Source organism: Eubalaena glacialis, chromosome 3, assembly GCF_028564815.1.
Source record: "Eubalaena glacialis isolate mEubGla1 chromosome 3, mEubGla1.1.hap2.+ XY, whole genome shotgun sequence".
Lineage (NCBI taxonomy): Eukaryota > Metazoa > Chordata > Mammalia > Artiodactyla > Balaenidae > Eubalaena > Eubalaena glacialis.
In genome coordinates, this window is record NC_083718.1 from 127,354,426 (window position 1) to 127,370,647 (window position 16,222).

The 16,222-nt window shown below is 36.4% G+C and overlaps 1 protein-coding gene across 5 annotated transcripts in view; it reads left to right on the plus strand.

Moving 5' to 3' along the window:
* ZZZ3 (zinc finger ZZ-type containing 3) overlaps positions 1-16,222 on the plus strand; it is a 113,047-nt gene that overhangs the window by 79,729 nt on the left and 17,096 nt on the right. For all 5 annotated transcript variants that reach the window (XM_061184001.1, XM_061184000.1, XM_061184002.1 and 2 more), the window contains one exon: positions 13,559-13,697. In XM_061184001.1, coding sequence (XP_061039984.1) covers positions 13,559-13,697 — 139 coding nt within the window. The remainder of the gene's footprint in view (positions 1-13,558; positions 13,698-16,222) is intronic.

Here is a 16,222-nt window from a genome sequence, read left to right on the forward strand (position 1 = left end):
TAACATAAAATTTTTAATTTTAAAATAATTAGATGGGATGTCTTAAATTCTGATATTTCAACTGGTGGAATCTTAAATACATACTTCAACCAAATACTTTCCCTTTTGCTATTCCAAGATAGTAAGGGAATAATGGCTATAGGGAAGGTTGAGAAATTTATTTTATTAAAAAGATTTATAGATTTATAGAAGAATCAAGAGCATATTAGAGAGTTCCCATCACTCCCTACCCAATTTCCCCCATTAGTAATATTTTACATTAGTATGTTACCTTTATTACAATTAATGAATCAATGTTATTATTAACCAAAGTCCATACCTTATTCAGAGTTCCTTAATTTTTAACTAATGTCCTTTTTTTGTTCTAGAATCCCACTTAGGATACCATATTACATTTAGCTTTTATGTCCCCTTAGTCTTCTCTTGGTTGTGGCAGTTTCTCAGACTTTCCTTGTTGATGACCTGGGCAGTTTTGAGGGATACCAGTGGAGTATTATAGATTCCTCTCTTTTGGAATTTGTTTGATGTTTTCCTCTTGATTAAACGGGTTGTGGGTTTTTGGGAGGAAGACCACAGAGGTAAAGTGCCATTTTTGTCATTTCATACCAAGGGAAATACTAGTTTTTAAAAAAATTTATTTGATTGAAGTGTAGTTGATTTACAGTGTTGTGTTAATTTCTACACTATGGCAAAGTGATTCAGTTATACATATATATATTCTTGTTCATATTCTTTTCCATTATGGTTTATCACAGGATATTGAATATAGTTCCCTATATAGTAGGAGTTTGTTGTTTATTCTCTATATAATAGTTTATCTATTCTCTGTATAATAGTTTGCATCTGCTATTCCCAAATTCCCAATCCCTCCTCCACCCCCATTCCCCCTTGGCAACCACAAGTCTGTTCTCGATGTCTGTGAGTCTGTTTCTGTTTCATACATAAGTTCATTTATGTCATATTTTAGATTCCACGTATAAGTGATATCGTATGGTATTTGTCTTTCTCTTTCTGACTTCACTTAGTATGATAATCTCTAGGTCTGTCCATGTTGCTGCAAATGGTATTATTTCATTCCTTTTTTATGGCTGAGTAGTATTCCACTGTATATATGTACCACATCTTCTTTATCCATTCATCTGTCGATGAACATTTGGGTTGTTTCCATGTCTTGGCTATTGTGAACAGCACTGCAAGGAACATTGAGGTGCATGTATCCTTTCTCATCTGTCGATGGACATTTAGGTGGTTTCCATGTCTTGGCTATTGTGAACAGCACTGTAAGGAGCATTGGGGTGCGTGTATCCTTTTGAACCATGTTTTTCTCCAGATATATGCCCAGGCGTGGGATTGCAGGATCATATGGCAACCCTATTTTTAGTTTTTTGAGGGCCCTCCATCCTGTTTTCCATAGTGGCTGTACCAATTTCCATTCCAACCAACAGTGTAAGAGGTTTCCTTTTTCTCCACACCCTCTCCAGCATTTATTTGTAGACTTTTTAATGATGGTCATTTTGACAGGTGTGAGGTGGTACCTCATTGTATTTTTGATTTGCATTTCTCTAATAATTTGCGATGTTTAGCATCTTTTCATGTGCCTATTGGCCATCTGTATGTCTTCTGTTTAGGTCTTCTGCTCATTTTTCAATTGGGTTGTTTTTTGTTACTGAGTTGTATGAGCTGTTTGTATATTTTGGAAATTAAGCCCTTGTCATTTGCATCATTTGCAAATATTTTCTCGGATTGTCCTTTCATTTTGTTTATGGTTTCCTTTGCTGTGCAAAAACTTGTAAGTTTGATTAGGTCCAATTTGTTTATTTTTGTTTTTATTTCTATTGCCCTGGGATACTGACCTAAGAAAACATTGGTACGATTTATGTCAGAGAATGTTTTGCCTATGTTCTCTTCTAGGAGTTTTATGGTGTCATGTCTTATATTTAAGTCTTTAAGCCATTTTGAGTTTATTTTGTGTATGGTGTGAGGGTGTGTTCTAACTTCATTGATTTACATGCAGCTATCCAGCTTTCCCAACACCACTTGCTGAAGAGACTTTCTCCATTGTATATTGTTGCCGCCTTTGTCAAAGATTAATTGACCATATGTGTGTGGGTTTATTTCTGGGCTCTCTATTCTGTTCCATTGATCCATGCGTCTATTTTTTTTTTTAAAGATTTGTTATTTATTTATTTTATTTGTTATTTTTGGCTGCGTTGGGTCTTAGTTGCGGCATGCGGGATGTTCGTTGAGGCATGCAGGATCTTTTCGTTGTGGCGTGCAGCCTCTTCGTTGTGGCATGTGGACTTCTGTCTAGTTGTTGCGTACAGGTTTTCTCTTCTGTAGTTGTGGCGTGCAGGGTCCAGGGAGTGTGGGCTCTGTAGTTGTGGCATCTGGGCTCCAGAGTGCATGGGCTCTGTAGTTTGCGGCACGTAGCCTCTCTGGTTGGGGCCCGTGAGCTCAGTAGTTGTGGCACGCGGGCTCAATTGCCCCGTGGCATGTGGGTTCTTAGTTCCCTGACCAGGGATCGAACCCCCATCCCCTGCATTGTAAGGCGGATTCTTTACCACTGGACCACCAGGGAAGTGCCCCATGTGTCTGTTTTTGTGCCAATACCACACTGTTTTGATTACTGAAGCTTTGTATATTGTCCGAAGTCTAGGATGGTTATGCCTCCTGCTTTGGTCTTTTTCCTCAGGGTTGCTTTGGCAATTCTGGGTGTTTTATGGTTCCATAGAAATTTTAGGATTATTTGTTCTAGGTCTGTGAAAAATGTCATGGGTAATTTGTTAGGGATCACATTAAATCTGTAGATTGCTTTGGGTAGTATGGCCACTTTAAGAATATTAATTCTTCCAATCCAAGAGCATGGGATCTTTCCATTTCTTTGAATCATCTTCAGTTTCCTTTATTAATGTTTATTAATGTTTAAAAATTCTCAGCATTGAAAACCATAATTCAGAAAGAGTCATGTACCAAAATATTCATTGCAGCTCTGTTTACAATAGCCAGGACATGGAAGCAACCTAGGTGTCCATTATCGGATGAATGGATAAAGAAGATGTGGCACATATATACAATGGAATATTACTCAGCCATAAAAAGAAATGAAATGGAGGTATTTGTAATGAGGTGGATGGAGTTAGAGTCTGTCATACAGAATGAAGTAAGTCAGAAAGAGAAAAAGAAATACAGTATGCTAACACATATATATGGAATCTAAGGAAAAAAAAAAAAAAAAGGTCATGAAGAACCTAGTGGCAAGACGGGAATAAAGACACAGACCTACTAGAGAATGGACTTGAGGATATGGGGAGGGGGAGGGGTGAGATGTGACAGGGTGAGAGAGTGTCATGGACATATATACACTACCAAATGTAAAATAGATAGCTAGTGGGAAGCAGCCGCATAGCACAGGGAGATCAGCTCGGTGCTTTGTGACCACCTAGAGGGGTGGGATAGGGAGGGTGGGAGGGAGGGAGATGCAAGAGGGAAGAGATATGGGAACATATGTATATGTATAGCTGATTCACTTTGTTATAAAGCAGAAACTAACACACCATTGCAAAGCAATTATACTTCAATAAAGATGTTTAAAAAAAAAAAAATTCTCAGCATTTAAGTCTTTCACCTCCTTGGTCAGGTTTATTCCTAAGTACTTTTTTTTCTTTTGATCCTATTTTAAAAGGGATTGTTTGTTTACATTCCCTTTCTGATATTTCATTGTTAGTGTAAAGAAATACAACCTATTTCTGTATGTTAGTCTTATATCCTGCTACCTTGCTGAATTCGTTTATCAGTTCTAGTAGTTTTTGTGTGGAGTCTAGGGTTTTCTATATATAGTATCATGTCATCTGCATATAATGGCAATTTTAGCTCTTCCCAAGGGATATACTATTACTATGATTTATTGCAGTTGTTGACCTTGATCACCTGGTAGTATTTGTCAGGTTTCTCCACTGTAAGGTTACTCTCCACTTTCCGTACTCTATTCTTTGGAAAGAAGTCACTATGCACAGCCTACACTTAAGGAGTGGGGAGTTATGTTCTCTCTCCTTGAGGGCAGAGTGTCTCCATAAATTATTTGGAAATCTTCTACATGGGAGATTTTTTTCCTCCCTCCCTCCCTTCCTTCTTTCCTTCCTTCCTTCCTTCCTTCCCTCCTCCCCCTCCCTCCCCCCCACCCTCCCTCCCTTCCTTCCTCCCCCTCCCTCCCTTCCTCCTTTCCCCCTCCCTCCCTCCCTTCCATCCTTCTTCCCTCGCTTCCTCCTTCTCACTCTCCCTCATTCTTCCTTCAGTCATTTATTTATATAAGTATAGACTCATAAATATTTACTTTCATACTTTGGGTATAATTTAGTACCACTCTATTTTATTGCTCAAATTGTTCCAGCTTTGGCCATTGGGAACCTTTCTGTTGGCTCCTGTGTCCCATTAAGGTGGTGTATTTTTGTTCTATGTATTTGTTTGTTTGTTTTTCAAGCACTTTCTTACTTTCTGGCACTTTAAAATACTCCAGATTCAACTTGTGTATTTCCTGCCCCAGTCCTAGAATCAGCCTTCTCTGTAAGGAACCCCATTTCCCTTCATTGCAGAACAGTGTTAGAAGTCAATATTTGGGTTCTGTGTGCTCGCTGCTGGGGGTTGTTGTTGCTTTTATTTATCCGTCTCAGCTGACAAGAAAATATATGTGTGTTTACTAACCTGTGTATATACACATATTTATAAATATTTCTATATGTAATCATCTGTATATATACAAAGCTGAACATGAGTTCATACTTTGACTCTATCTCGAATTCATTATATTACCATATGGATCCTTTTAGCTCCTCCCCTTATTTATCTGTAAATTCTCCAGCACTAGCAAACCTGGCCATCCACCACCCATTTATTTGTTTAATTCCATTATATGTGTATAGCGGTATTAGAATTGTTAACTCTTACTTCTATGGGAAATAACTATGTCAAGTAGAATATAGTGCTTATGTGAAGTTCCTTTTACCTTTTGTCCTTGAGATGCTGCTCATTTCCAGAGTTACCTAGGTCAGGACCTTTTCCTTCTACCCGCTTTAGTGAGGTTGTTTCATGCATTTATTGTACACTTAGATCCTTGTGTCACAGTTTATATTCCTTCCTAGGGTCCCCTGACCTACTAAATGATTTTTTTAAAATTTGCATACATTAAGGTACATTCCTTATGCTTTAAAGTTTTATATGCTTTTGACAAATGCATAATGTCATGGATCCAACATTACAGTACCATACAGAATAATTTCACTGGTATTAAAAAAAAAATTACCTTTGTGTCCTGTACTCAACCCTCCTCCTTTCCCCTGAGTTTCTGGGAACTACTGATCTCTTTACTATGTCTGTAGTTCTATCTTTTACAAAATGTAATACTATTGGAATCATAACATATAGCCTTTTGAGACTGAAGAAATTTATTTTTAACACTCTTTCTAGTATCTGCAAGTGTTTTATAATCCTAGAATGTTTCACTTTGAAAAAAGTTTTTGCAATCACTTATCAGGTCCATTCTTCTCACTTTATAGCTGAGGAAGCTATGGCCCAACTTTTAATGACTTGAATAAGGTCCCATAGTTAGTTGCTGATGGAGCTTGGACTTGAACTAGGACTCCTATGTGAATCCTGAATAGTTAGAAAAGAGTAGAAGTGATCTCTCTGCAACATTGTCTCCCTAGAAAACTTTCCCTAAAAAAAAAAAAAAAAGGTACAATATCTCATGCATATAACAGTAATGAAGTATTTACATACAGATATAGAGTAGTTATGGAATCAAAAAGCCTATAATTGTTTAACCACAATCTAGGTTAAGAAATACAATATTGACAGCACTCCAGAAGTCCCCTGTGAGTAGTTCCTTAGTTACACCCCCTTCTTCTTCTCAGAGATAACCACTGTCTTACTTTTGTGAAAATCATTCTTTGCTATTTTAAAAGGTTTTACCACCTATGTATGTATTCAGAAACAATGAAGTTTAGTTTAGTATTCTTTTGTGATACATTATGTTTGTGATATTCATTTGTGTTGTATAAATAGATGTAGTTTGTCCATTTTCATTGCTGTATAGTATTCCATTGTATACCCTTATCACAGTTTATCCATTCTGCTTAGATGGACCTTTGGGATGTTTCTGGTTTGGAGTTGTCATGAATAAGGCTGCCCAAAATATATGCTGCTGTGTATATTTGAGAGTTTCTTGAAGTTACATTCCTGTATATGGGATGTCTGGGTCTTGGGGTATGTGCATCTTCAGCCTTACTAGTTAATTACAAACTAAGATATTCTGGTCTTCTCTGAGAGGGCCTTTTACTTCCTGTTCACCCTTATTCCTAGGGTGTAGCCCTTCAGGATCCCAGGCCAGAGCATAAGCTGATTTCCCAGAGCCTCACCCTTGGTAGGCCCTAGACTCCAGCTTGATCTTCTTCCATTTTAAGCTATCAGAAGTCTCAATCTCCTCTTCTGGATCAGTAAATTGTTTCCGGGCAAAAGCGCCCCACAACATAGTTTCACTTTCTGGTTTCTGTCTTCTCATGGATCTTGACCTGATAATACTTATGATTCTGTTAGCTCATTGATGCTTTTCAGAGTTTTTACATATTTTTTTTCAGCTTGTCTTCAATGAAGGGTTTATTCTGAATTTGCCTAATCTACATTTTTCTGGAAGCCAAAGTTTGTGCCTGTTGAGCTTTTAGTTTTAACTATTATATTTTTAGAATTTTAATTTGCTTCCTTTTCAAAGCTATATACTCAGTTTTTGTAGTTTCCTATTCCCTATAGCTATTTTCAAGCTTGTGTTTTATTCTTATTCTTTGTATCTAGTTTTCCTGTATGCTTGATAATTTTAAAATGTGAGCTGTTCACTTTCTTTGGAAAATTATTTATTAGTTATCTTTGAGGCCTGCAATAAAGTTGTACTCCTCCCAAGAAAATCGCGTTCACTTCTGTGGGTATGTTGGTGGGGATGGGTATGTGTATACCAGTCCAGAATGACTGCTTTAAATGATAGTCATGGCTTCAGTTCTTTTAGGCCACGCAGTTAATATGATTTGGGGCAGCAAATATATACAAGGACTATCTGTGGTAACAGCTTTTTATGGTTGAAATTTTTATGTGCTTGGTTCCTGAGTCCCAAAGCAAGTCTCCTGTGGGGTGGTGGGAGTGAGGGGGTAGAGTCACACCTTGATGGCAGAGGGTCTCTTATTGGACTTCCTACCTTGTTGGCTTTGTTTTCTGTTCCCTGACCAAGTGAAGTGCCTGCCCTCAAGGCCAAAGTGGTGTTGTGCTGCATTTGATTCTCCCAGTTTATGCCTTCACTTAGATTTTGGCCTGTTAATAAAAAGTCTTAGTATCTTACTGGTTCTTCTGTGGTTTTAAAATAAAAAAGTACATGTTTTTTTCTTTATTTGTTTTTATTTATTTATTTATTTATTTTTATTTTATTTATTAATTTATCTTTTTAATTTTTGGCTGTGTTGGGTCTTTGTTGCTGCGCGTGGGCTTTCTCTAGTTGCGGTGAGCAGGGGCGACTCTTCGTTGCTGTGAGTTGGCTTCTCATCGTGGTGGCTTCTCTTGTTGTGGAGCATGGGCTCTCGGCACACGGGTGTGTGGGCCCAGTAGTTGTGGCTCCCAGGCTCTAGAGCACAGGCTCAGTAGTTATGGCGCACGGGCTTAGTTGCTCTGCGACATGTGGGATCTTCCCGGACCAGGGCTCGAACCCCGTGTCCCCTGCATTGGTGGGCGGATTCTTAACCACTGTACCACCAGGGAAGTCCCTCTTTATTTGTTTTTAATTCAGCATTTTTAGTTGTTTTCAATACAGTGTTGATCTTTATATCTGGAAAGATGTACTATCAGGAGCTGAGGTATTAGTTTCTGTCTTAACACAGAATTTCATAAAAGTCTTTTTGATCATTCTCTAATGAAAAGTGAGAGAGACCATTTGTGAATTATTGAATTTGCAAATCCTGTAGTTTTAGTGTTTCAAATCCTTCGTGAAGGAAGACAATAATTTTAAAAACCGTGTGTTCTACTTTCATAAAAGTAATTTCTGTTCAATCATGTATATACTTGGTGAGCTCAATATTTTGCAGACAGTAGAAAATGCCACACTTAGTTAAGATAATGGTATAGTTAGAGTAAATTGAGGCTCCTCCCTCAATTGTTTTACCCTGGTAGATTGCTATGATGAAATTTGTTATTGTTTAAAATTTTGTTAAAATGTTATTGTTATTTTTGAGAACCAATTTGCTTTACATAACTTTGTCCTGTTGAAAATAAAATCTATAATAAATCTTGCTCTTCTTTTTCTTATTTCCTTCTACTCACAATGCATACAAGTGTGCATTTGTGCACACATGTGAAAACATTGGTTAAGTCGTCTGATTGTAAGTTTTTCGTATACCCCTTTTCCTTTTCTTCTTACAGTATAAACTAATAGATTTATTATTATGTCATGATACTCCCTCTAGTTTTTTTCAGTGTGTTTAATCAAGCTTAGTGTTCCAGCTAATAATAATCATGCTACTCTTTCCCCCTCATCTTCGTTCCCACCTCATATACTATAAAACTTTTCTTTTTGCTAAGCCGGTTTTTAATTAATTAATTAATTAGTTAGTTAATTTGGCTGCGCCGGGTCTTAGTTGAAGCCCGTGGGATCTTCATTGCGGCATGCGGAATCTTTTAGTTGTGGCATGCGAAATCTTAGTTGTGGCATGTGGGATCTAGTTCCCTGACCAGGGATCGAACCCAGGCCCCCTGCATTGGGAGCGCAGACACTGGACCGCTAGGGGAGTGCCTGCTAAGCTGTTTTATAGTGTGTTGTAGACTTATCACCCGTATATGTTAGTATATGTCTCCTAAAAACAAGGGCATTCTCCTGCATAACCTTAAATACCTTATTACACCAGGTTGGCACTGATACAAACAGCAATATATTAAAAATTTTCCATCTATACACCCAAATGTCCGTTTTCCCTCTGTGGGAGCTAATCTCAGATTATGCATTACATTTGGTTGTCATGTCTCTGTATCTTTTGATCTAGAGCAGGGCCTTGCAGACTTTTCCCTAAAGGCGCAGATAGTAATATTTTAGGCTTTGGGGATCAACTCCACTTTACAGCTACTCCACTCTGTCATTGTAGCTAGAAAACAGCCATAGACATTGTGTAAACAAATGAGTGTAGCTATGTTCCAATAAAACTTTATTTAAAAAAACAGGCAGACCATAGGTTGTAGACTCCTGATCTAGGATAGCTTTTTCTTTTTTCCTTTCCTTTTTTTTTTGGTGATGGTGGGGTCTTTAGTGACACTATTTAATGACTGAATAATCAAGCCAGTTTTAGGGGCAGAATAACCCTCAGTTTAGATTTTTTAAAATGTTTCCCCAGGGACTTCCATGGTGGCACAGTGGTTAAGAATCCACCTGCCAGTGCAGGGGATACGGGTTCGAGCCCTGGTCTGGGAAGATCCCACATGCCACAGAGCAACTAAGCCTGTGCGCCCCAACTACTGAGCCTGCGCTCTAGAGCCCGCTAGCCACAACTACTGAGCCTGTGTGCCACAACTGCTGAAGCCCATGTGCCTAGAGCCCATGCTCCACAACAAGAGAAGCCACCGCAATGAGAAGCCCACACACCACAACGAAGAGTAGCCCCTGCTTGCTGCAACTAGAGAAAGCCCGTGTGCAGCAATGAAGACCCAAAGCAGCCAAAAATAAGTAAATAAATAAATAAATTAAAGAATAGTTTCCCCATTAGTTTTTTAAAATTACAAATGCCATGTAACCTTCCACAATGGAATTGAAATCTGACTCCTTGAAAAAGATTCTGGCTTGCTTGGAAATAAAATCTTTCTCCTCTCTCTCTCTCACTCTCACTCTCTCATAGTGTGTGTAATATCACTGCCTAGAAATTGGACAATACAATTAAACTTCTAGATTGTTAATTCTTGGTATCCTCTTTCAGACATCAGTATTTTTACAAATATACTCTTTCATATAAATGTTTTAAAATTCACAGAAGTGAGTAAAGAATTCAGGAAGGCTTGGAGGGTGAAAGATAGTGAAAGTAACTTAGATGTAGATTTGAAGAGTATTTCTATCTTAGTCAAATGTGATTCCTCAGTATACAAGCTAAAATTCTTTTTATGTTGAAGACATGAAACAGAAAATAAAATTAACAATTATCTGCCGCAGCTAAGCTTGCTGTTCTTTGCATTGGATTCAGCTTTAGAAATAGATAAAAAATAATTTTGATAGATTTAATACAAAGTTGTCCATGTGGGGAAGCTGTACTCTACTTGCATTCATGTAAAAGTGTATACTTTTTTTTTTCCCCAGTCTTTCCATCCTCTTACTTGGTTCAGTGAATAGCAGAATTGAAAGCAGCATGTTTTACTGGAGTAAAAGAGTTTCAGGATTTTTTAATGCTTGAATTTCCTTTAAATATCTCTGTGAGCATCTATGGTGATTGGGCGCTATCCTACCATCTTTTATTGGTTTTGACTGAGAAAAGGTTTTTCTTCAGATTGTGCCTTATCACAATTTGATTCTAGTTTGCCCCTTTATACATTATAAAGCAAGTCTATTTTCTTTTCCACATAACTGCATGTTACATAAAGATTGAAATAATATTTTATTGGAGATTCCCATTTCTTGGCTAATTATTCCTCACATCACATTGTGGAATAAATGGCTGGCATGATCTGTGCCTTGGTTTACTTATCTGTGAAATAAGGGTAATGGTACCTATCTTGTAAGTTGATTATGAGAATTGACTAATTGCACATTGTATAATATATATAGTACACATTCAGTAAATGTTTGACACTATTGTTATTTCATATTACGTAGTCTCCCATCCATCTTGTGTGGTCATGAACCTGTTGGTCTCTCAAAGCAGAGCTGAATACAGTAGCGAGTATGATCCGATTAGCCCAGGAAGAGTACAGTGGCCACATCACCGGTTAATTTGAACTCAAGTTGGAGTTTTCTTTTTAATTCATTGTGGAGAACTTCAAGCATACAAAAAAGTAGACAGACTGGTATGATGGACCCTCACATGCCCATCCTCCATCCCCCACAACATGGCAGTCCTGTCCCATTCATTCCCATCCAGTTCCTTTACTCCCTCTCTGGTGTAGTAGTAGATCCTCTATTATACCTAAGCTCCGTTCCTGATTTACTTTGATAATTGCTGAAGCTTTTAAGGATAGTGCCTAAATTAATGAACAGATGAATCTTGCCTTGATTGATGCCTGGGTCAGATTCCAGTGGTTTGCTTTTAGAGGTGAAGTGAGTGGATGGGTAGGATTGAAATTAGATTTGTCTGTATTATACTGTGTTTTAGATGTCATGCCATTTTTTTATTTCCTCCATTTCTGCTTAGGGATATGTATGATAATCTTATTGGTAAAATCTCTGAATACTCTAGGAAATTATTCAAATTAGCTGGCCTAGAAGACTTAAATTCACAATCTTCTTACAGTCTTTTCACTTATTCTGGACTTTTAAGTCTTTACCAATGTACGTATTAGGTCTTTCAATTTGCTAATCATTTTATGTTGATTGAAGAGAAGCAAAATAGGGAGTGAAGAGTTATACTTTCTTTGTCATCTCTGTTGGAATTATTTTTTAAAGTCAGAATCATTGTGGAATAATTTACATACAGTAAAAATTGTTATAATTTACTGACTTCAAATAGAGGCCTTTCTTCCCAGTGGCAGTGACTGACTGTAGCACTTTTTTCAAGCCTCTGCTTGTTTTTTCCTATAACTCTGTTCTTACTTGTGCCTCATTAATTGTTACTTGCTTACAGTAGTTTGCTGCAAGTTTAATAGACTCATAATCATTTTCATATTGATGATACAGAAGTGTGTCCTCCTATTTAAAGCAGGGGTCAGTCATATCACAGAGACAGCATGATAAGTCTTTGGTTATTCAGCTACATGGGGTAGGTGTTCTGAAGGTGAAATATGGCAATTAGGAGTATTATAGAGAAGTTAGGTTCTACCTGACTCAGTACAGTCACCCTAAGATTGAGCGTGGGTGAGCCTGCCTGGTAAGAAAACACCAGCACAGTCAAGGTTTGTACACGCCATACACCTCAAAGCAAACAGAGGCAGAGTGAAAGTGAGTTTAGGCTTAACCTCTGTAACTGATCCAGGAGTAACTTAGTACAGCCCTTGCTTTCCAATTCAGTTCTAACTTTTGAATGAAGTATCTCTAGCTTGAGAGAAGCCTTACCCTTCAGTGTTAGGAGTTTTTACCTTGATTATTAAACATCTCATCAGGGATTAGTTAACAAGGGACTTGAGAATAAGAATATGTTTTAGTCAGGGGGCTGAAACGGTGTTCTAATAGAGAATGTCCTGTTGCAGTTACGCCATGGCTGTGAACATCAAAATTGCATTGTTTTACCCTTGAAATTTCTGCTTGTTTGCTAACTTCCAGACTTAAAAGTTTCAGTATACTTTTGATTGCACAGAACATCTGTCCGTTTGTTCATTCAAAGAATATTTACTGAGCATCTATATGTTGGGAAGTGTGCTGCACACTGAATAAACAAAACAGTGAACTTTTCAGATGTGTTTGCCATTATGGAGTTTACAGTCTGTTGGGAAACAGAATGAAATTTATTCAAAGCCATAAAGAAAAATTGTGCTTCACTAATATTTTAAAGACCTAGTGACTTATTTTGAAGTGAACTTGGAGTGGTTTGTTCTTGGTTCTTTTTGCAAAATATATTTGAGTATTCAGGGTTTTTGTGCTAACGTGTTTCCTTATGTGTATTGATATGTGAAATTAGACATTAGAGAGTCAGGACAATTTGAACTGGGATGGGGGGGAGGAGAATATGAACAGATAGTAGGTTTGTGTGGGTAAAATTCTATGTTAGCTGTGCTAAATAGACTGTTATAGGCAGGGAAGTAAAAAATATCTTTGAGTCCTTTCTTCTGTAAAAATGTTTAACACTTAAGAATTGACAGGGAAGTAAACTTCCTCTAGAATGGAGGTATAACAGAAAGAGCAAATGAGAACCATGACAACTAAGATCACGTCTGAATTATGTGACAGCTTGTAACTCTGGTCAAGAAAATTTGCCTCAGATTTCTTATTCCAACAGAGTACAACAGAGGGACTGAATTTGGTGATCCCTCCTGGTGCTAAAAATCTTAAGATTTAAACAAAAAAAATTTTTTTTTTAATTTAGCTGTTTCTTAATGACTTGGATTGCTGGAAAGTCAAGATGCTTGCTTTCTTACTTTCTGTACTTGTTCCGGTTCAAGAATTAAGAACTTTAGATGGGAGAATAAGGCTTTGCTTTCTCTAACTGATATTTTCTGACTAGGTACTTCGTAACTCAGGAAGACCTCATTTATTCCCAGTAATATGTTTTACTAAAACTCTTTCAGGTAACTTTACAAAGACTGTGTGACTTAATAGTAGATCACGGCTTGAACTCAGTTTTTATTTACTGTTGTAACTAGAAAATTTTAGTGAGGGCTTTTTTTTTTTTTTTTTTTTTTTTTGTCTCTGTAGTTATCAGAGACTGTTACAGACGATTGCCGTACTCGAGGCTCAACGTTCTCAAGCAGTCCAGGACCTTGAAAGTTTAGGCAGACATCAGAGAGAAGCACTAAAAAATCCCATTGGATTTGTGGAAAAACTCCAGAAGAAGGTATATATTGAGCAATTTTTAAGATTTATTGAGATGTATTTGGTAATAACTCGGTTTATTCTTTTTATATGAATACATACTTTTTTAAATGTTTAATTTTTTTCCCCTTCTGTAATTAACCATATTACTGAAGGCAGAATACTGCCTTCCTTCACCCCCACCAAACACACAATAAAATATACCCCAGTGAAGATAGCTAGGAGCTTTAATTGGATGTGTGTATAGAAACTTGATGTCCTGTTCCTAGCCATTTTTATAGTCTTTTTCTGTTACTTTCTTCCTTCCCCATCTTAAAAATATTTTCCCTGTTTTGCTTTCAGGACTTCAAGATTGTTGAAGCTAAAAGAAAAAATACTTTAGTATTTATTTACTGCTTAGTTTAGAGTTACTTTTCTAACTCTGAACGTAGTGAGATAGAAAACAATGGTGATACAAACAAAAACTATATTTTAAATGTCTTTAAGGTTATGGTTGCCAAGTCTATGAGAATGAGGTATATAAATTTTACTTAATTTTGAAATGTTCTTTTATTTTAGTGTAAAATTCCTTATAATTTTATTTTTTCCTTAAAACATAACTTTCATATTTAAGCGGTTAACCATTTGAAAGTGATCCAAGTTTTTATAACTTTCTTAGTGTGTAAACATAGAGATCATCTAGATGTGCATTTATGCCATAGTATGTGTCTTGAATTAGGGGCCCACTAATTATTCAGTAAATTTGAGAGGCAAATATTAATCAGCATTGTCTGAAAAGATTAAAACTGAAAAACTATGAAAAAGAATCCTCTTTTTCACCTTAAACAACACAAAAATTTAGCCTGTTCAGTATGACAAATTTAGTTATTAGTTACTAGTTTTTAATGAGTCACAAAAGTGGTCTACCAAGTGTTGAGGGAACAGCCCTGGGGACTTCATTTTATTTAGATGATTATTGTTTGGATTTGGATTTATCTAGTTATGTTATTTACTTGGCAAGCATTCCTTTCTCTCTGTGCTTTCAGAACACTGAATATCATAATAGACGTAGGATCTATATATTGATTTGTTAAACCTTCTAGAGTTTTTAGAACCCTATTGTATCCTCTGTGTTATAGTGGGCCCACTTAGGTGTTTATTGATTCTGCACTGCTGTCATGAAACAATTTGCTGGTGCAAAAAGATACAGTACTTACAGTGTTTACTTATCATTGATTCAACTAAAACAGATGGTGTTTTAACCTTAATCGCATTTTATTCATGTTCTTGGGTGGGCAAAAAGTTGCAATTATGCACATTTACTAGATACGTATGTGGTTGGTTATTTGCTGGTTTTCCATTTCTGTGTTTAGTTTAGAACTGAATTTCTTTCCACTTTATCTCAGAAACAGGGATGTGATATTGACTATCTTAAGAATTTTTTCAAAAATGTACAAATGTGTATTAAATCCCAGATACTTTGGTAATCATGAAAGACTTATGTTCCTTGGAAAGAAAATTTTCCGCTGGATTTAATTTAGAAGTTTGACTTTTCAGTTTTTCTGTGTTAACTCATGTATGCTTAAATTGTCTATTTTCTTTAGGTTTACCAGAGTAGTTAAGTTGTTGACATGTGATCTCTTTGTTTTAGTGGACATCTAAAAACTCCTAATCGAAATTAAGGAAACTTGGATTATATATTGGTATATAGAATGCAGGGAACCTTTACGGCTTGTTAGCTTTCTTTGATATTACTACCATCATTATTTTAAAAGACACTCTGTTCTAATTTTTCAAAAGTTGAACCTTAGACTAATATGTGCTATTATGATGATGGTGCTAATATAATTTGTCACAAGCAAAATAAAAATTAAGAATTCTGTGTCACAAAGTGGATTTTGCTTGCCAATTTCATACTTTATGACCTGATTTTTTTCTCAACGTTTTATCTTGAAAAATGTTAAGTAGACAAAAAAGTGGAAAGTACTGTATAGTTAGCACACACATCCACCCCCAGATTCTACCATTAACATTTTATTATATTTGCTTGATTGTATGTTTATGCAATCCTTCCATCCACCATTCTATCTTATTTCAAGATGGAATGCATTTGATGCATTCCAGAGTTGCAGACATACACACTTAACACCAAAACACTTCAGAATGCATATCGTTAACTAAAATTCTTTTTTAAAACTTTTTCAGGTGAAATTTACATACAATGAAATTCAGAAATCCCAATTTTACCATGATATGAGTTCTGACAAATACACCCACCTATGAAACCCAAATCCCTATCAAAAGATTGATCATAATGACCTGGTTTTAGTAATTATGACAACTAATAACTTCTCTAAAGGTGGTTGGCAAAGTAATTGAATTCCAAGTAAACTAAAGATGTAGTTTTGATTCTCAAAATGTGATAAGTTTTTTTGTACACGTGCTGAGTTATATAGTGTGAAAATAATTAATAGTTTTATGGATAAGTCAGGAACACTGGGTCCATTAAAAATGAATTCTGTGTGTCAAGTCATATCTATTATATTTCAGTCAAACACATTTCATATG